The following is a 22,069-nucleotide window of genomic DNA, read 5'->3' on the forward strand; positions in this document are numbered from 1 at the left end:
CACAATGCCATCCCACAGCCACTGCCAGCAGGCAAGGGGAACACCTGGCTTCTTCCTTCGATGGATTCACTTCCCTTTTAGGGAAATCCACAAGCAGGAAAGCAGCAAAAAGCCCAGTTTGCTGGAAAGCAAAGCAGCCAATGTAATGCAAGATCTGCTGCTGCTGGTGTGAGCAGAGCTGTACTCACTCCCCACCCAAAGCACCCATTCCTTGGTTTCCTTGGCAGTTTTCCTCCCAGGGTCACAGATAGTTTCTTGCTTGATTTCTCAGGCAGTTTCAGCTTCAAATACCACAAAGGCCTGTGCAGTGAGGTGCTGGATGGAGTAAACAGATGGTGTCTGCTCAGCAAACAGACCTCCAGACCCTTTCAGCTGCCTCCAGCCTTGCTCCCAAAGTGCCTGCCTGTCTTCCTCCCTCTTTGATGTGCACACACCAACTGTCTGGTCCAAGATCACCTCCTTCTGCCACTTAGAATGCACCTTCAGAATCTGGCCTTGCTATCTTCAAATCTCAGTCTGAGCTCTCTCATCACTCTTGGCAGCTCTGAAGCTCTCTTTGTGAAGGTTTGCATGTCTAGCCTGTCCCCTCCTTCGCTCCTCCCCGACCGGCTCATCCAGGGCTAACCAGACCTGTGGCAGAAGCCACTTCAGGGCTTTGTGGAGCACCTTCTGGAAAGGTTTTACCACATGACTCCGCAGCACCTCATGAAATCAGCCACTGATAACATCCATACCACTTAAAAGCATTTAAACATCTGCTTAGGAGCTCCAAAACTTTGCCATCACTTTCCAACCCTGTGCACCATGGGCTGCTGCAGTCCCTAAGTGACCACAAATTACTTAAAATAGGTGCCAGACAACTGAATCTCTTTCTAATACATCATGCTCTCCACAGGCAGGTAAGTAAATCAGAGTAAGGAGGAAAGGGTGTTCACTTGGGATAGTTAAACACAAAATGCTTACTCGTTTTTCTAGATTATATTTGGATTTAACAGACAGAACTCGATGTGGTGAGAAAAGTTGGGAGTTGAGAAGCTTTCCTCTGGACCCTCATTGCCAATTGTCAAAAATAGGTTAGAAGCTGTTGTAAAATAGTTGATAATTGTTAAGCATATACTGTTAGTTTAGTTGTTATACTGTAAAAGGGGTTAAATGGGGAATTATAAGAAATATGGTGTCATATTTCACACAAGTAAAGTGCACCACTCCCCGAGCCAGCCTGGACAGAACTGTAATGGGCCAGTCAGGCACCTTAAACCTTCATGCAAATGGAGGATCCAAAAAGAAACCAATCCAAAGGGACAAAAAACAGGATAAAAAGGGACATCTGACCCAGGAAAGCCGTGCTGCTCCACCTGGAGCATCGGGGCTGATGAAGAAGACCCAGTGCCGGTGCTGCAGCACCCTCGACGGGAACGCTCCTGCTCGGCCCACAAGCCCCCATGCTTCGGGCCTTTTCTTTTTATTGTAATAAATGCTGAAATCACTTTAGTACCAGGAGTCTGGTCCTGTTTACACCACCATCTACTTCCACCTCCATTTCCACCAGACCAAGAGGCCCTTGATGTGGCTTTTGAAAGCTTGTCCTTCCTTAAATCCTCACCAGAAGCCCTTTCCCCGCTGTGGGACTGCCAGCCATGAGGGAGCGCCGGCTAACCCAGCCTGGGGACACACAGCAGGCACCCAAACACAGCTGAGCAACTCACCAGCTCGGGGAGGCATTTCATCCTTCAGCTTCAAAAGAGGTTTTTTGTGGATCCTGAGGCAACGAGAAGAGCAGGGACGTGTTCCTTGCTTTCAGGGCATGTGCAGCGTGGAGCCCCGGTTCCTACCACGGCCTTGTCACCCCAGCAGCAAAGGGGACCTCAGCAGGCTGGCTGGGCTCTCCCCAGCCTTGAGGAGCCTTGAGGAGGGGCAGGAGGAGCAGGCTTAGTGCTCCTCAGCAGGCTGTGGGTGCTGCACAGCCCTTCCCTCCGGAGGCTCTCCCTGGGAAGCCCTCAGGAATCGGCCCTTGAAGGCCGAGCCAAGCGCCGGCAGCGCGGGCCAGGAGAGGAGCAGCGGCCCAGCTCTCGGCAGGGAGGTGGTGGGATGGAGCCCTCCGAACAGGGGAAATCAACACCTCCAGCCAGGAAAGGGTGTGGTGAGCTCCGAGGCTGAGGAGCCCATCTGCTCCCCTCTCTCTGCAGCCATGCCTATCCCTCTCAGCAGGCATTCCAGCGCTGGAAAGGAAAGCTTGCTTCCCTGTGCAGCTGGTTTTCCTTTGCTCTGACAAGCCAGGCATGACTTTCCACTCACTGCATGTGATCTCACTTTGCTTCCTCTTTCCATTAGAATTTTGGTACAAAGCCTCTCAGAGACAGCCCTGCCAGGAGAGTCTTCCTGCTCCTCCAGCAACTCACTTGTCACTGCCTGCTTAGCCCCTTTTTTCTCCCTCTCCACTCCAGTTTTTTGCCTTCAGGTTTGAGACTCCTGGCAGGTGTGGCCTGACAATGCCAGCTGCAAAATCCTCTTTGCAGAGCAGCTCATTAGCCCTTCTATCTTTCTTCTCCTTTGGCACCTACTGAGGCACTCACAAGCTGCTCCAAGAGGTGGTAGTATGGCCTGCTGCCATGAATCTATTCCCTCTGATGGCTTACAAACCCATTTAATGTCCCTCACACTGTTTAAATTCTAATTTTCATGAAGAGATGTTTCTGGCACATGAGTGCTGGCCTCAGGTTTCTCTTCAGTGTCTGAACAACCATGGTTAATCAAGTGGATATCCTCTGAGTTTGCTGTTTGGCGTTATTCTTCTCACCCTGCTGAATTTCTGGGAGACTTTGTAGTAGTCCCACACCCAGCTTCACTAGTTTATTCTGTAAGAGCAAGATGTGGTGGTCAACAGCTGTGAGGGTCACATCCACTTCTGACCACCAGGAATGTGAGGTCCCAAAACTCCTTATCTGCCAAAGGGATAAAAACCCCAACATAGCCTGAGTATCTGAAACAGACACCAATCCTTGAAATGTGAGGGGAAGACAGAAGCAGCAGAACCAGCACATTGCCCAGCACAGTGTTCTGGCTTCCTGTGACTCTGGTTTTCTCCCGTCTGCACTGCTGCTGCTGCCAGGGAGGAGCCACAGCCCCATGGCCAAATTTAGGGTGCCACTGTGCAGACACTCAATATCCAATGTATAGAGACAAGACTGTACCTTTCACTTCCCAGGTCAGTTTGACACCAGTGCCTAAAATAACCACCCAGACATCTTGATTTTGCAGGAGAGGATCTAGGGCACTGACAGCAAATCGGCTCCCCAGGGAGCTTGGGTTCAGTATGCTTTTCATAGGATCTGCCCCAGATACCACACACACCAGTGATCAGTTTCCACACTGAAGGGTTCTTGGCAATAAAGAGACAGTAGCATCACTATTGAAATGAGAGTATTTGCCAAGTGTCATTTTCTTCACTGGCTGTCCCTCTTACAGGTTGGCCTCAGCTTGGCTTGTTCCCTTTGGTACTCATGTGCTACTCCCTGGAGGTTGTAGCACAGCTCCGTGGGACTACAGAGGAATTATGTGCAGAATTTTCACCAGCCTCCTGCACCTGCAGCACCCAGATAGATGGAAAATAATGCTGTGAGCAGCGTGCTTCTTTTCAAGCCAGCAGTCTCTGAAAGTACAAGAAACATACTTTTAAAAGTAATAAAATCAAATACAGGATAAACCAGAAAACTTTTGTTTCCCTATTGCTGACAAGATGATCTTGGTAACTTCAGCATCTGCTGGGAAGAACTGTGGTTCCCCTTTGTGCTATCTATAATGACTTAGTAAAGCAAAAACATTAACATTGCTTTTACTTCTCGTGCAGAAGCTTGCCCATTCCCATATTCACAGGGTGCCAAGAAATAATGTCTGGTCACGGACTTGCCACAAATTGGACACATAGGAACTCCTTGACAGGAGCAAAATATTTCTGCTTGTATGGAAATAGAGGTATTTAAAGAAATCTCAAGGGCCCTGTGCAAGTGCAGAGGTCATGCTACACGTTGTAACTTACAGCCCCATGGCACAAGGTATAAAAATATGGTGTGTCATGGCTTCTTGGACATCTGCATTCACAGGAGTTGCATTTTGCTGCACTTGTGCCAGCAGGACCCAGGTTAGCTCAAAGGTGTCCTCTCTCGAGTGGAATCCCTGCCCCAGAGGTGTCAGTCTGTCATCAAATCAATGGCAGGCATCTGAGGCTCTGACAAGCCTGCCCCCAGGGCTCAGGGGCAATGGGTTCACAGGGAGAGGGGAAGTTCCCAAAGCATGCATGATCTCATGGCCCTCCTTAGCTGCCTGATTTGCCATTTGCACCTCAGCTGGGATCTCAGCGACTGCCCTGAGGCAGGGCCCCCTCAGCGACATTCAGCAAGAGAGCAGCCCCCCCAACACTCAGGCACATTATCAGTGAAAAAATTCTATAGGGGTGATGCAGAAAGAAAAAAGTCCCTCCTCTGTTAGAAGTCATGGCTTGTGTGTTCTTGTCCAGTCCATCCAAGGTGGCTGTACACAAAAGGCCAGGGACCTCCAGCTGCGTTACCTTCCCAGCAAGGCTGGCTTACCTGGTGGTCCTTCAGGAGACCCTTTGGAAGAGGGACTATCTGCATGCCAGGCTGATGTACAACGGTGCCATCATCCCATAACAGAATCCCAGACAGTGAGCTCCAATAATTTATACCTCTGCAGACCAGCCCCTCCTGCTCCCATGCCACACTTAACAAAACAGTAAATGCTGCCTGATTTCTGATTGCTGTCATTAACAAGAGCTATGGAACAACTGAGTTCTACAAACCCAGCTTTGATGCAAAAAATGCTCTGGAAAGCACAGAAGCTCAGCATTTTTTAATATATCTTGGTAGTGAGTACACTGCTAAAGTATATCAGTGTGACCTAAATATTTATACCACAGGTAGCAGTACTTGAGGTGCAGGGATTGAAAGCAAAAGAGATTTTTGGGTGCATTTTTACGCCAATAAATGTTGAGCCAGCAGCCAACCAAGCAAAAAACTCCATTTCTCTGAGATCTAAGGACATCACAGAAAGCTGAGCTCAGCTGTCGTTCCTCCTCCTCTGCTTGGCAGTGCCCTGCCAAACCAAGCCCTCTCATCCCAGCCTCTTGCTGCCTGCCTTTGGAGCTGTTTGCAGCAGTCCCAGGCCACGCTGCTGGCTGTGGGGCAGGAGCTCAGGGATGCACAGCAGTGATGCCTGCAGCCACGGCAGCTCGCAGAGCTGCAGCCTGGAGCATACAGGAGGGGGAGTGTTTGCTTCGATAGCTGCTTCCTCCCTGGGAAACCAGGGCTTGCTTCCCTATCTCCTTCAAGCCTTCCCACCCCCAGGATGCTCCAGCAGCATCTGACTGCTTTTTCTGGGCTCCCAGGAGGGCTTAGTGAGACTGAAACTGCCCACTTCAGCCAATTTAGCAGAAAATTTTCCCAAAGTGACCTGCTCCCGCAAGCAGATGAAGAATTAGCAGCAGCACAGGACTCCTCTACACTGCTCCTTACTATTGCAACCTGATTTGTAGCAGCCACTTTGGTTTTCCCACATCGCTGTGGACAGTCCCTCTTCTGGTTGTGCTATTGTAGGGGCTTCAAAGGGGCTTCCCATAAGTGAGGATTTACCTGTGGCTTTTGGGAAGGTGCCTGTCATGTGACTGCCTATTCCTATTTTAAAATACATTCTGAGCATCAGCCAAGCCCCCTGTGCACATGTCCTTCAATTCCCAGGAGCAGCAGTGGTGTTTTGCAGAGGTGCTTTGGTAGTAAGTGGGGAAGGGAAGCCTGGTCTAAGCACTTCCCCCTCATAAAAATGCCCACATTGGTTCAGTTCTGTTTAGCCATCTCAAAGTTCCCAGCTCCTCTGAAAAGCCCAGCTCAGACCTCGGCTGAAGTCATTGTGGTTATGACTCAAGGGCTAAACTTGTCAGGAAATCATGTGTATCCAGCAAAATGGGTTTCTGCATCTGCCTGCTGATTGCTAGGTGGGATTTTTTTGCATTTAGTAACATCAGTTTCTGGACAGGGACTTCTGGAAATGGCATCTTGCTGATCCACTTCAGAAATAAGAAATCTGGGGGCATTTATTTGAAGCCCCAAACATGCCTGCTGGTACAGCCTGATGGTATTTCTGGTGGTACATGCCTGGCACCCACATTTCCATGGCATGTTAAATTCCCATACTTCCAACTGGCCTGTAGAAATAACACCTGAAGTGGGAAAGTGGTTTGGTTTGGACCCACAACCTCTAAGCAGATAAAACTCGATGTGGTGACTGCTTTACTTGCTCTCAGTTCAGAGTAAAGCCCCCCTGCAGCACATACAGACCCATGTTTGCAGCTTTGACCCATTTTAATTTCCTCAAAGTGACTTCAGAATACCGACAAGGTGGACTCACAAGAAAGACTTTCTTTCATCTTCAGCTGATCACCATTCCTCTTTATAACTGAATTGCAAAATGAAGCATATATTCAAAAATTAAAAATAGTGTTTGGGTTGGTGTTTTGGAAGATGGGGTTTTGTGGTCCTAGGCTTCTTTGTACAGCTGGAAAGCAAATATGGAAGGACAGGATACTCAAGCAGCTTAAAAAACCCAGCACAAACCAGAAACAACTGCTTGTGAAAGCCAAGGATGCAGCACCTGGAAGAAGGAGCTGACACTGGCCTGAGAGACAGAGTGTGATGGGAGGGATGCCTTGTGCTGGAGTGGGTGTTCTGGCCCAGCCCAGCTGCCCTCTGCTCAATTTGACGGCCACATTATGGCAACTTAAACTGATTAAAACCTTTTAAAATCCAAGTTAGAGAAGGTCCGAGGTCTCCCTTCTCTGTAAGTCTCCAAAATATCATTTTGATAAAAACAGATAAAGAGCAATTCCAAGCTCAAGAAACCAAGAAGCTGGGTTTTCTGATTTCAGATGCATTTAAAGTTCCCCCTCCACCCCACAAAAGGTCAGAAAGCCTCCCTAATAATGTAAGAGCTCTGTGCATCATCACCAAAGTCAATATTTATAGCCAGCCAAGGTAGTTCACAGTTAGTGCCAGTAGAAGTCACTCCTTTGTACCAATCGGTGTAGTTTGGATTTTAATGCAAGTAATACCCTGTACAAAACTGGTGCAGGTCCCCAAATGGGTCCCTGACCCCAGAAAGCTGACATTTGAGCTTTCATCCACACAGCCCTGTGCTCAGAACTCAAATGAAGAGGCTGAAAGGGTGAAAGCTCTAAAGTATCCAGCCCCAGCGGAGTTGTCCCTTGTGTCCTCCATGCAGACATGCCAGGGGCAACCATGAGCAGAGGGGACCCACCAGATGCCCACGTCACCTCCCAAAGCTCCTGTGACGTACAGCGTTCCACCCATCACAATAGCCGGGTGGGGCATGGAAGCGAGCGTTGTCATACCCGTTGTTGCAAAGGTGAGCAGCAACGGTGAGCAGCGGCCATGCAGCAGACAATACAGCCTCCCGATGCTGGGGAAGAACAGCAGCCCCAAGAAAGCCCACCGGCACCAGAGACCACGTCAAAGTCTGATGGAGGAGAGAGGATACTCAATGAGCTAGGTTACAAGCTGGGTCAGACAATAGGGGAGGGCAGCTTCTCCAAGGTGAAGGCGGCCACCTCCAGCAAACACAAGGGGCCCCTGGCCGTCAAGGTGGTGGACCGGCAGCGAGCATCCCGAGCTGTCGTGTTCAAGTTTCTGCCCCGGGAGCTCTCCATCGTGCGTAGGATCCAGCACCCCAACATCGTGCGTGTCTACGAGCTCATCGAGGTCTGTAACAGGAAGCTCTACATCGTGATGGAGGCCATGGACACTACCCTGCTGCAGATGTTGGAGAATCTGGGAAAGCTGCCCTGCTCCCCCAACGCCCGCGACATCTTTGTGCAGGTGGTGAGGGCCGTGCGCTACCTGCATGACCGCAACCTGGTGCACCGGGACCTCAAGTGCGAGAACGTGCTGCTCTCCGCCGACGGCCGCCGCGCCAAGATCAGCGACTTCGGCTTCAGCAAGGAGCTCAAAGGGTACCCGGACCTGAGCACCACCTTCTGCGGGACGGCGGCCTTCGCCTCCCCAGAGGTGCTCATGGGCATCCCCTACGACGCCAAGAAATACGACATATGGAGCCTGGGAGTGATGCTCTACATGATGGTGGTCGGCAACGTTCCCTTTGATGATACCAACGTCCAGAGCATGCCCCAGCTGCAGAAGAAGGGGGTGATGTACCCAGAGGGGGTGCCCCCGCTGCCAGAGCCCTGCCAAGCCCTCATCACCCAGCTGCTGCAGTACACCCCATCGTCCCGGCCCGGCGCGGGGCAGATAGCCAAGAACCGCTGGCTCAACGGGGACATCTGAAGGAGACAGCCCTTCCTGAAGATTCTGGAAGAGCACTTTGGTGCAATAAATGAAAGAGCATTTCTGTGGTTTGTCGACTGTTTTGAGGCCCAGGGGTGCCTGTGCATGGAGCTGATGGAACTTCAGGTAGCAGCAAGGCCGTGTGCTCTCAGGAGGTAGTCAGATCCCAAAATAGCAGTGGCAGCCTGCTGCAGGCTGGGTTTTGAGACACAGCAGCCATGCAGAGCTGCCAGGGCAGGGTGGTGAGGTGCTGCAGGCACAGCCCATCATGGGGCCTGCTCCCTAGAACACCTGGCACAGCCCCCCCAGTCTGCTCTTCCCCACCCTCTGCTGCTGAATGAATAGGGACTATGGGAGAAGAGCTGCTCTCACAGGGGTCTTGGCTTCTTCTCAGCCTTGTTCACCACCAAACTGCATTAGAGCAGGTAGGAGGGGAGAATCAGTGGTCCCACAAATCACTGCTGCAGAGAAAATGTCGCATTTTTATGTGCCACTATTTCAAGCCCACAGTGACACTCACAGCCCAAATTCACACTAGGATTTTTGCAGGCAGCTGGACAGCATTACCCAGCCAAAAGTTTTGGTGTGGCTTTGAGATTCACACCTTACATGGAACATCTTTCAAGATATTTATTCCCAGCAATATTTGAAATGCCTGCCAAAAGATAATTGATGAGAAATGCCACTGGCCATGGAGAAGTTGAAAGGGAAAACTGATAAAAGTATGAAGGAGAACCACTTGTTAACTCCTGCTGTCCAACTTCAGTGTGATAAATTACCAATTACTCTTAATGCAACCCCTGAAATCTATGGATCCTTATGGGCAAGTCCCATTTTCAAGGGTTAATTAAAGGTAGAAGCTGGCATTTGAATGAGACATTTCAACCCACTCTAAACAATCTCCAGCTTCCACTGGACTGAAGTCTGAGAGGAAATGTCGAGTTGGCTGATTTGATAGTGATGGTGCCTCGTGAGCTGACCCAGCACAGGCCTGGCAGCACGGCCTGCGGCCAGGCCATGTCTGACATGAGCAAACCAGTGCACATGGCTCTGCTGGAGGAGGTGGAAACACCTTTCCCAAAGCAAACATTTTGGGTCTATTAAAAGCAGCAGTTTAAGTAGAACAAGATGTGGCAGCAGAGCCAGCCCAAGGCTTTTCAGCATGCAGGCTACAGGGAATTTCGCCACCCCCGGAATGAAGATTTATTTTGTTGCTCTTGCAACTGCAAAATAGAACTTGCAGTAGCCAAGTCTAAAGGAGACAGAGTAATGGGATACAAAGGGTGTCTTGTGGCCATCCAGGGCTGTGGAAGCAGGCTTGGGAAGGATCAGGAAGGGGGTAGAAAAGAAGGGGAGGTGTCAAAAGGACGTGGGAAACAAGGAGGTGGACTTCAGGGTAGTGAAATTTTCAGCAAGGCTCAATTCTTCTTTTTCTACTCTCCTTCCCTGTCAGTCTCATCCCAATCCATGCCCCAGGACCTCCAAATACCCATCCACATCCATCTACTGCCTCCCTCCAGCCTTGCTTGCATGCAGGTACCTCCCCACAACCTGGGAAGCACAAACCTGGCACTGCTGCATTGCCTCTCCTTTTGCTCCATCTCAATCTTCTTTCCTTAAAGACAAAGCTAACACAGTGGGAGTCACTCTAAAATCCAGACCCTATTAATCTCCCCCAGCACCACATTCTCCTAAACGGTTGCATCTGTTGAGGACACCAGCTGGGACAGATGACTAATGTTTTGTGAGGCTGCACCCCCTTGGGTGGCTTGGGAAAGCAGCTGGGGTTCAAGTGGGGAGAGGTTTGAACGAGCCACAGGAGGCTCCCGGCTGCCCGCAGCCCTCGCCCTCTGCAGACAGATGGTGATCTCCCAGGGCCAGCACTAACGACCTGAGAGCAGTCCCCAGGCTGCAAAAATAGTCCATTACACGTCTAATTATGCAAATTAAAAATAAAAATCACAATTAAAGACCCTGAGTCAATTCTTATCTAATTTGCACCAATGGGATATCAGTTGTGAAGGGAGGCAGGAGCAGAAGCTTTGAGCAGCATGAGGCAGAGGTGCACAGCTCTGCCAGCACCCCTCCCCTCCAGAGGCCTCTGCATGTACTCAGCCTGATGCTTCCCTAAGCTTATATCCTCCTCAGGAGGGTAGAAATTTTTAACCTTTACCATACTTAACCTTCCAGGGAGGTGCACAGTTGATGGAAGTGCCCCTTCCTGACTGCTGGCAGATGAGCCCTGCTATCCTGGCCATGAAGCACAGAGCCCTCTGTTTCTGGGACAGCCCTTGGACTCACAACAAGCAATGGAGGACCTGACCACCAAGCAATCTAACACAAATAACTGTGTGCTATTTAATCCTTCTCCAAGGTTAAGGAGGTAAATGTTCAGGGCCTGTATGAGGCAGCTGTGTGCTGTGCCAGCACCTGGCTCCTTACATGGTGTGAGCATTACCCCATCCACAGCCCTCCTGCTGGCTGTCATGGTGCCCTGTGCCACTGACAAGCTCACTGGAAGATCTTTCAGACTTTTAGACATGTGTCTTGAAATCAATTAGAGGGACTCTTAAAAGGACATTCAGTAGAATAGAGTGTTTAGTGTTTTCTTGAGATCACCTTGAAGCAATTTTAACCCATTTAATCTTAAAAGAGCATTATAAATTTCAAAGACATGTTCCAGACCTTTAGTATAACTCTCCTCCCACTGCTCTTTTGTCTATATTCTGCATCACTTTGCCTGAAATACAGCCTTTATTTCAGGCAAATGAAAGGAAGGGAGGTAATTCCCTGCACACTGACATTAAAGCTCTCTTTTCAGCTAAGCAAAATTTGCTTTCAAGATTTTAGGCCATGGCTGATGTGTCTGATAAGCTTCAGGACTCAGCTACTTGAAAGTCTACACATTACCCAACTCTGGAGATAAGTACATTCATGAATTGTGGGAAAACACTGCCGGGTAATCAAACACCTCACGTACTCCTGCCCCAGCTCAGGGCTGGCTCTCCCAGGGCTCTCCATCTGTGCCTGCAGCCAAGCCAGGCTCCCAGTGACCTGCTCCAATTACCCCAGCCCAGGCAGCAGTGGCAGGTCAGGCAGGAGCTGTACCTGCATGGCCCAGCCTCCCTGCAGGGGCAAAGCTTCCAACAGGCAATTGAGCCAGCTCAGCCCAGCTTGAATACATTAACCTTTCCATAATTGCAGCCCTCAGTGCCAGCAGCCTTTTCTCCAGTGACCTGGAATCCTCCTGGCCCTGTTCTAGACCCTGCTGCACCAAGTTATGGGTCTCCATGACTTTGTGTCAACCTTTCTTCAGCTGAAAATCTCCTCATCCTCTTTTTTCATCTCTGCAGGTCTCTACACTTAGTTGTCTGCCAGAAGAGATATGGAGGGAGAATTTCCTGTCTTGAGCCTTTTGGTTATATCAAGCATAATTAAAAAAAGCTAACAAGAGGTTCTCACCGAAGAACAGGATCCAGGGTGCGTTTGCACACATAACTTTCCTTGCAAACAAGAAACTTTCTATTAATAATAATTTCATTTTCACAGCACCTAGCAAACATTAATCCTTGCTGTTGCACCAAGTGGTAAATATTATTCTCCTTGTGTTACAGTGCACAGGCTAAGGGGCTTACCTCAGGCCAAAGGGATTTCATTTCACATTACAGTTCAAAACTTCCCTCTGGCCAGATCATGACTCTGTCTTCAAGCAGTAATAAATTCAACAATACTTGATGGTCTGGAAAGACACATGATTTTCCTCTCCAAAACTGCTTCCAGATCAACTTCATTTTATATTGTAAATGAATGAAAGGAAATAAGACTACAAACACAGATGGGTGGAGCTTCTTTTCCATGTTCTGAATAAGGGATCCAAATTTCCTGCTGCATTTAACAGCCCTTTTGAAGAGACAAGGAGGCACTCACACCACAGGATGTAACACAGGCACGGGTGGCCCTCAGCTGGGGCATCTCAGTCCTTGGAGGTTTCCAAGGGCCAACTGGGCAAAGTTCCTGTCTGGTCTCAGAGTTGGCCCTGCCTTGAGCAGCAGTTGGGCTGGAGATCTCCAGCCTGCCCTCCTGCAGGAATTACCCTGTGAGCCCACAAACACACAATTTTTTGTGCTGCAAGGTAACAACTATATTTTGTTTCAGAGAGACACAGACCTCTCCATGAGTTTGACTGCAAGGGTGATAAATAACTGTGTTTTCTAGACCCATTAAAAAGTGGGACAGCAAGCAGTGCCTCCATGTGCTCATTACATTTTGGATGTTACTGCTCTTACAGGGGGCAACATGACATAGGGACCTGAGTGTGGCTGTTAGGTGGTTTTCTGTGAAGTTAAAGAGCCATGCAAGGGTGGGTGGGGTGTCTGTGCTCCTTCATTCCTTCTCACATTATTATCAGACACAGCAGCAACCAGCAGATTCCCTGAAAGACATTTGTGGTGTTATTTTTTCCTCTCAGCTGGCAGATGTTCATTATATTCAGGTAGCACCTAAATACCACAGGAGCCCTATGGTGTTGGGTATCATTGGGACAGATCCTGCATACAGCTGTCATATTTTTATTGATCATGTCCTCCTCAGAAGATGTCACGTCATAAATGAGAGGCACCTTGGTCACAGGAGAGAACCTTCTCTTGGACTGTGCAATCTGTAGGTGTTCTCACAGGGAGCAGAGAGTGAGATACCACAGGAATCTTTGCCTCATGCATTACCGAGAATCTCAGAAGCATTTCTGAGCAGCACAGCTCAGTGTGCTTTACAATACAAGTGATTCTTGAGGGGAAAATGGAAAAAAAAAAAGGAAATTAATTAAATGCCTCTTAGCAGACCCATTTAACACCAACAATGTGACAAGGTCAATGGCCACAGTGTCAGCAGAGTCACCTGGCCAGCGACAGGGTCACAGAACACCTTGTACCCTCACTGGAGTATATTTACAGAGAAGCTGGATCTCACCAAATGCTGAGAGCTCCCAAGTCCCTCTAAACTATTTTAAAGTAGATAGAAGCTGAGGGAACTGAGCCCCTCCAGACAAGCCCTTCAGAAATCCCTGACCATTCCTCCTCCATGTGGTCATTTTGCTTATTCTCCATGTACTGCTGGAATTCTAACTGGCAGCATAGTTTCATTAGAATACTCTGCACAGCACTGTCCTGTCATTACATTCTCTGGAGAAACATGGCATTTCCATTAACACCTTCATTAAAAATACTTATGGATCCTTCACTGCAGCTGGCTTGGCTTTGGTGCTACCTCAGACCTCGGCATGCCAGCCTGAAGGCTGGTAAAATGTTGGAGTTCCTCCACAAGTACATGGCAGGATTTGGTGGGTGGAGGCAAACTGGAGTTTGCCAAGAGGAGAGGCAGGATTTGTGCAGCACATTGGCTGCTATCTCCTCCTGGCTGAGCAGCAACCAGCCATGGGGACACCAGCAGACCAGACAACACTCTCATTAATTACAATAAAAAAAAACCCAAAATACACATTATTGTCTCAAAAATAATGATAATCCTTGGCTTCTCGTTTGCATGTTCATTAGCATGTTAATAGGATATCTGTTATGGAAGAGCTAAACCATGCAGTCATGCACATATGCACCCAGTCATTTATTACAAAAAACAGCTTCCCTTCTATTCGACATATTTCTCCCTGTCCAGAAAATGGTTCAAGCTGCACCATCTGGGGCAAGCTGTAATTGATTAATACATCTTGAGGAAAGCAGTTTTGCTTTCTGTGCATTACACAGCCAATTATCTTTTCCAATATCAAGAGCTCTATTTACTTACTGTTGATGGAGCCAGGGAATTGCTGGAAGAAGGACCCATGGGAGGGTTGCACCTACTAGCAAGCTTCACATAAAAACACACCAGTCTTCAAATAAACACACAAGTTCAGATAAACAGGGGGAGAACTGTCAAAAGTGAGTTCCCAACAAACAACAGATCCAAACCACTATGTCCATGTGGAAGAAAACTACTGCTGGTGAAGGAAGCACCCAGGGTGGCCCAGAGCCAGGCAGGGACAGAGCTCCTAAGCCCAAGAAGGGAGGATGGGGGATGATGGGCAGCCTGTGGGACAGCAGTGGTGGCACAGGGCTCAGCCAGCCTGGGGGAGCAGCACAGTCACTTAGGTACTTCATGAGATGATCACACAGCAATTTCTGACTCAGCAGCATGGCTAACTATGAAGATGTGAGTGCAAGACTTTACTCATGGCAGGTAACTCTCCAGGAGAAAACTACAATGGAGACTGTAGCCTTTCCTGCAGCCATCATCTTCTGCATTTCATCTTCGTGGCAGAAAAAGCACAGCCAGTTTTCTGTCTTTTGTTAGACTATTTCAGGCAGTGCCTGGTAGGAGACAGTCATGGAGAGAACTGTGCTGGTGGTTTTGGGACAGAGCACCAGTCTGTCAGCAGATTAAATCTTTTGCAAATGCTATTCTCAACACATCATGCAGGAAATACACTTCAGACCAACAGCTCAGCACAAACTTAATTTCATTGCGAAACTGGAGCCTTTCATATTTTGGCTATAACACTCCTAAAACATTTGTGTTTTTCATTGCACCCTGCTCCATTTCTTTGGTTTTACTCTACCCCTGAATTTTCTGCACGCCTCAGATTTTTATGTGGGGGAGGAATAGTTGCACTGCAGATGCTTCACTTACTAAGCTCCACAGCCCCACAGCACTCAGGGAGGACACAAAAATGGGCTTCAGCTGGTGACCTGCCTGACAGCAGGGGAGCAGCAGAGGTCTGGGTGAGCAGGCTGGTGGGTGAGTGGAATATTCCATTGAACAAAAATCATCAGAGAAGACTTTGGCACATAGGGTCAGGACTTTAACTGAGTCCACGTGTTAAAATGCTTATGAGCTCTGCTGGAAGTCCAAACATTGCCAGTCTGCAGAATGAATGGTCAGATAAAACAAATTACTATGTTGAGCTACGGTCAAAATCATCACCCACAAAAAGATCATCACAATGCCTAACTTGGGTGAGCCCATATTTGCAAGACCTTCCCCTAAATCTATTGGCATGAAAATTTTAACTATATGTCTCTGCAGATTTACAATTCATGCCAGAACAGGACAGGATCTATAGCTAATTCCAGTATCAGAGGAATAGATAAATCAGCACACAGAAGGGTAGTTTTGGTGACATTTTTCCAGTAGTAGACAGACTCGAGTCACTTGTATGTATTTATTATCCATCAAATGATAAGGACTGTTGTTGGCTAGCAGAGCACACACAGTCTCACTCTGGGCACTCCATATATTTCCACATCTTGTCACTACCCATGGCTTTTATCACCTCTGCCACCAGAAGTGGAATTCACTACTGCAGCATAAGCAGCCTGTAGCAAATCTCCTCTCACCACCAAAAACCCCACTTCCACTAGTTAAACTACAAAGTTCTCAAGAGGGACCTGCCCTCACCAAGCACTCCTGGGGCACTCACTGGCCTCAAGCCTCCTGCTTCAGGGAGAATACACAGAGCACCAAACCCTGGCATGGTGGCTGTCCCTGGTTGTCCATACACTGAGGATGGGAGGTCAGGATTGTGCCTTGAGGTGCCACAAGTGGACTAATGGGAAAGGAATCAACAATGGCATAGGCCAGGAGAGTACTGCTGCTGGCCAGGATGGGCTGTTGTGGTGAAGATTTCAGCAATAGGTGTCCTGTGAGCCAGCTTTCCCAGCAGTTTAAGAAAAATGTCCTACAAAGACAAACCTGCCACAACCCACGACACCGGGGAGCAAACGATTCATGGAGGTTCATGGAGTGCAGGAGGCTGCTCTTCAGGGTGGAGGCTGGTGATCAGTTCAGCTGCTCCTGGGGAGGCTGGAAGCGTGGCTGCCTGGAGCTCAAAAGAAGAGGAAGGGTCATAAGGAAAAAGCCCAAAGACCCATGGAAAGTTGAAGAACATACACACACAGAAAAAGAGCACATTGTGTCCAAAGAAAGTTCAACAACTTTCCCAGCTTATTGGATTGTGGGAACTTTGCTTTTCCAGGGAATAACTATGCTATTTTCAGCATTTTTATTATTCAATTTGTCACAGGCTGTCTCAGGAGACTATCAACAATCAGTTTCAAGCAGCATCTGACCACAAACACTTCTCCACATGTGATTTAGAACATCTGGAACGAAGGAGACAGCTTTCAAAGAGTGCCAGCACTCTGCTGCCTCCCCACATTTCTTCTCCTTCCTTCCATCTTCACACCATTGTCAGCCTGTGCATAGAAAGCTGGCTGGAGAAGCCAAGTGTGGAGCCTGACAGTGCAGCACTGCTCGCATTTGCCACGAGCACATGGGGAGAGCGGGCACCGCCTGCTTTGAAGAAGGGCACAGTCAGGGACTGCTGGTGGCACATTCCCCGCATCGCTGAGCTGCTTTGATTTAAACTTCACGTTCCCTGGGGACAGGAGATGTGATCCTTGGCCTGGAGGCGGGCCAGCCTGAGGGCTCGTGCCAGAGTTTGCACACTGGATATTGCATGCACAGAGCCGAAAAGGAGGCGCGTGCTTTGCTCCGTGCCAGCCGTACGCACCAGCTCTCTGCTTAGCACAGTAATTTCCTCCGAAAGCCAGAGCAACCTTTCCACCAGAGCTATCTGGCAGGTAAATTGTAAATTAGCAAAGCAGCTCTTCAGCAAGCCTGAGGAGGGAATGGGAACATATGAAAAAGGAATCCAGGCAAATAGCAGAGGAAATGACATTATGATCCCAGCTGGAAGCTCTGCAATGAGCTGCTCGGTGTCCGCTCAGCAAACCTACATGAGAACGGGGAGAGGTTCTGGCCCCCACAAAGCTGATGAGAATTTTGCCATCATCTGGGAGGGGGAAGGTTTCATACAGCCATTAATTCTGAGTTCATCCCTAACTTCCCTGAGTGACCCACGCGGATGTGGTGCAATGACACAGTGGGCTGCATTCACACCGCCTGCTGCCTTGCACGTCTGGCCTCCCTGCGTGGCTGCCAAGTGCTGGGCTCATTAGCACATGTACCCTGCTGCTGGCAGCACTCCCCAGCCAGTGCTGTACAAACCCGGGTCTGGTTTGCAACAAAGTCAGCACCAGGGCACAGAGAGACTTTGAACCATGCTTTGAGATGGTGACACTGCAGCAGGATCTGTATCTACCTCTTCCTCTCCTTTCTATGTTTTCAAAGAATGGCTGGAAGAATTCTAGGATTGTGTGTCTGTCTTAAGTCAGAAAATCTGGGATTTTGACACACAGTATCTTCTAAGAGAGTTTATGAAGTCCCTGGCATCTGCCATGGCTGCAGAAAGCACAACTGCTATCCCAGTGCGTGGCTCTGCATCACGCCCAGCCAGAGTCACAGATCCCACATCCTCTCCCCTGTCCCCCCCTATGGGGCTGCACAGGGACCTGTGTTCCCAGGGAGCTCCTGTCACAGGGTCACTCCTCAACCCTTGCAGCCCGCAGTCCTGGCTCACTGAAGAGTCCAGGAAGGGCCAAACCATGGTGCTGTAGTGGCAGGGAATGTGGTGGTTCAGCTCTTGCTGAAATATGAAATCACAGCCTCAGTCTTACTTTTCCAGCCATTTCTAGGCAAGAAATAGCTATAAATACAAGTCTTACTTCTTGTTGCTAGGATCCTTTTTTTTTCATTTTTTTCCCAAGACTGAGAATGGTTTTCATTAGTAGCCAGTTCACTCAAAAAAGAAACAAAAATGCGTAAACTTACCTTTTCTTCACAAGAAAAAAGATGCATCCTTAAAGCCACAGTGACCTTTATGCCATGTTGCAAACACAACAATCCAAGACATGAAGAACGAAGACTTGAACTATGGTTTCCACAAGAGCACAATCTTCAAGGAACAACATGACAACATCCCTTAGATGGTGAGTAGTGGCATCCAGTGGATGTGCCAGGTGGAAGATGTCTGCCCCCCCATTTTCATTTCTTTGAAGCATGTATGTTCACACACACCAGCTAAGGACACCAAAAGCAGTTTCCCAGGAACTGCAGGGACAGCGTTTCCTCAGTGCTGCGCTGCCACCAAACAGATTTCCCACTGATTCAGCTTGCTGTTGGCATTGAACTGAGCAGTGACACACTCCAAAAGATCCTGCCTGACCTCACGAGCTCCCTGTGAAGCACCAGTCCTGATATGTGGGTTTTGGAGCCCAGCTCTTCAAGACTGAAGAGCCAAAGCAGCTAAACCCTGGTGGCTGCAGTTCAGCAGTCACTAAAAGCTCCTGATGCCTGGCACTCATGCACCTTTTCCAAGTGCCTCTTACCCCATATACCCTGGCTTTGGATTTGCTTTTCTTTCTGAGAGAATTTCATGCCCCTCCTTACATCAAATTCTAGGAAATTCCATGCAAGTACAACCAAGACCCTGGAGAAACAGGCAGACCTCTTGAGCAGGTCACACTGGGGCAATGTGAGGGAAGGGAATATCTGGGGGTGCAAAACATGAGGAGAAAGCCACAAGGCAAGGGGGGCCTCCAAATAACAGCATGGATCAGGACTAGCACAGTAACCAAAAATAGATCAAATCAGTTTTGCTCCACCCTGGCTGGATGTAGCACTCCAGGGTCTGACAGTTGGAAAAGATGCTCTCCTCTCTTTGAAAAGGTTTTCCTCACCCTCTTTGAACAGAAAAACCTGAAGATGGACAGGGCTCTGAGCAATTTAATGTAGTTCAAGTCCTGCTCATCAAAGCAGGGATTGGACTAGAGATCTTTAATGGTCCTTCCAACTCAGACTGTTCCATGATTCTGCAGGACTGAAACTTGAAGCATGGAATGGCTCACAGTCCCCATTTTCCTTTTCTAGTTTGTTCTCTTGTTGTTTTGTTTGTTTTACCCTGAGAAATCCTGCCTCCTCACCAGTAGAAGAAAACCACACAGGTAGGATCAAACCCCACATCCCTGGAGCCAATCACTTGCTGGACAACAGGTCATATCAACACAACATTTCTAAATAGTGTTCAAATGAAGGGTCAAGGAGAATCATCTCTGTGCCAGTAATGGGCTGACTACAAGCTGGAAACATTCCTACACTTGTGTTGATGTAGGTTTGCTCTTTGTTTAGAACAAATGTCCTTTTTCTTTGTCAGAAATATTTTTTTTTAATCATCCCCAGAGCAGTTCATGAAAATTCAGGAACCTCCCATCACAAGGCCACAATCCCCATATGATATTAAGAAGTTTGTGATATAATGAAAATTTAGGATATTCTGCTGCAAGCTCGGCCACAACTTTTGGACTTTTAAAAAATTTTTAATAATGATCAATAGCTTATAGGGAAATCAATCAGACAGAATTGCTTTGAACACCTCCAATTTGAGTCTCCATGTTTAAACTTCTGCCAAGATCCCTTCCCATAGCTATACAGCATACTAGCAACTAAAGAGATACCTGAGTGTATTCACAGCTATTTAACGCTCCTTTGCATCAGTTAAAAATGAGTTCCCTCCTTTTGGCATCACAGTTTGAAACTGCCTGTTTGATATTCTGATGGATTCATTTTTTCCAGCTAGGAGAAGCACACACAGCAACCTCGAAGGCTTCATGCAGTGAATTAAACCAGCAGAGACTCATCACAACATCACTTGGAGGAAATCTCTAACAGGAAGAGACAGAGCACATAGCAACAGCAGCTTTTCATGTTTCAGGCTTCAGGTTTGCTTTTTGTCAGTTTTGGGAAATACTGGTGATACCATACAGCTAACAAGGTAACTTGAGAGGGAACAAAGCATCTCTCATTAAAAACAGCTTTTGGAAGGGAAATAAAACATTTCCTGTATGCTCAGCTGCAACCAAGGTGCCAAGATGCAGTGGTAGATAATGGAATAACCTAAAAGAATACATTGTTGCTGTATCCTGGAGATATTTGCCTCCCTTTATCACTGCAGGGAATGTCAAAGGCAGGAGGAAATCAGAATGTGATGTGAACCAGAGCAGGAAACATCATCCAGCATCTTGAAGACCACCTAGTATCAAGATGCTGGTGGGGAAAGAATTCATAATGTGCAGAAGGGACATTGCCAGGCCAGTAAAAATCCCCATTCCTTGTGGCAAAACCCACCCTGTCCCACTTTCAGAGAACAGCTTAAAGGCATTCAGTGTTTCAGAGGGTGAAGGTGAAAGTGGGCAGTGAAGTCCCAGGCTCCTCCAGAAGGATTCCCTGCAGATCCCAAGCACTTTGCCATGTTTCCAGGGAAGAACGTTTCATGGCTACAAGAATATTTAGTTGTTTGGGTGGGTTTTTTTTGTTTTTATGGTTTTTTTTTTGTTTTGTATTTTAATTTTTTGGTTTTTGCTTTCTTAATAATTGGATACCCTAAACAATAAAATGTGACACAGCAAAGATATCATTACCTTGGGCTGGGTGCAGGGAGCAGCCTTGGAAATCAGCTTTCACATATAAAGCCTTTTGTGCCTCATACTTCATAATTTTGCCTAATCACACCACAGCCAGATGTCAGTGGTTTAAAGGTTTAGAATGAAGGAGAGAGCCAATCTGTCTCTTAACAGTTTTAGGACTCAGTTTCATCAATTGTTTATAAGCAAAGTTAACTCCATGGTCTCGGACTGTCCTCACTCTCATTTTGAGTTTAAGTCTGAGTATTCATCCATGAGTGGAAGGGAACAGGGGCAGAACTGGTTCTAGCTGATGATGAGATTAAGTTGATATCAGAATCCCAATTCTTTAAATAGCACTAGTTTACTGTAGACAAACACAGGCAAACATAAAATAGCAATGTGTTTACTTAAAACCAACAAATTCATAGGAGTACTTTTTTCCTCTTTGCATTCCAACTAATTTTTCGAGACTGCCCAAAGCAAATCTCCCCCAACCTACATGAAAACAAACTTCCACAACAATTACTGACAGCAGCTGTAAATTCACCACAATCCTCTCTTCACTCTGCTTCAGAAGCCCAGGGAAATCTGGTGCTGCAGAGGGAGTTCTGTGGGCAGAGTTACCCTGTGAGACAGAACGTGGCAGTTCGGGCCACGTCTGAACAGTCTGTGCTTAAAACAGCCACTGTTCACACCTACTGCTCAATATTTCAGCAGAAGCAAGTTCTGCTCTGCCAATTAACTTTTTTTTTCCATGCACTAAACCTCCCTTTACCTTCAAGTCCAGGAGGAAACACTCCAGCAAGTCAGAACATGGAAAGCCTCACTGTCAGTGGGACTGACATGTGAATGTTATTGTCCTTGAGGAGAATGCCACTGCCTCAATTAAGTCTCCTGAAACTCCTGAGCAGATCACACAACTGCAGACAGACAGGTCTGAAGTGCAAACCCCCAAACCCTGGGCTGGAATGGCTGCAAGATCAAGCTACATGACGCCAACCTTTAGCTACATTTCATCTGGAAGGTCGTGGGACAGTGACATACCAAAGCAGTGTCCAGAAAATCTGGATCACTTTAAGGAGTTTTACAAAAATTGGCAAACAATTGTCCCTCCCACTTACATTTGTGTTTGTGTAAGCTAAAAAACACTACAGTTAGAAGGGAAGTTAAACAGGAGTCAGAACTCATTTGTCAGTCTTGTTACAAATTCCCTCAAATTCACACTGCTCTGCATTGGTGTAAATTCTCAGCATCCCCAGAGTCCTGCCCAGTTCTGCTTTTAAAACATTTGTTGGGAAGTTCTAATGCCCAAAGCAGCACAGGTGTGTGCATCTCCCATCACCATCACACTAC

General features: G+C 47.8%; 1 protein-coding gene across 1 annotated transcript; it reads left to right on the plus strand.

Moving 5' to 3' along the window:
* Positions 1–7,457: 7,457 nt before the first annotated feature.
* On the plus strand, positions 7,458–8,366 carry TSSK6 (testis specific serine kinase 6; the record flags this gene model as incomplete). Its single annotated transcript, XM_084209064.1, has 1 exon — positions 7,458–8,366. The coding sequence occupies one exon, from the start codon at positions 7,458–7,460 to the stop codon at positions 8,364–8,366; it is 909 nt and encodes a 302-aa protein (XP_084065190.1).
* Positions 8,367–22,069: the final 13,703 nt, after the last annotated feature.

The sequence above is a fragment of the Fringilla coelebs genome, assembly GCF_963513975.1.
Source record: "Fringilla coelebs genome assembly, chromosome: 7".
In the NCBI taxonomy this organism is placed as follows: Eukaryota; Metazoa; Chordata; class Aves; order Passeriformes; family Fringillidae; genus Fringilla; species Fringilla coelebs.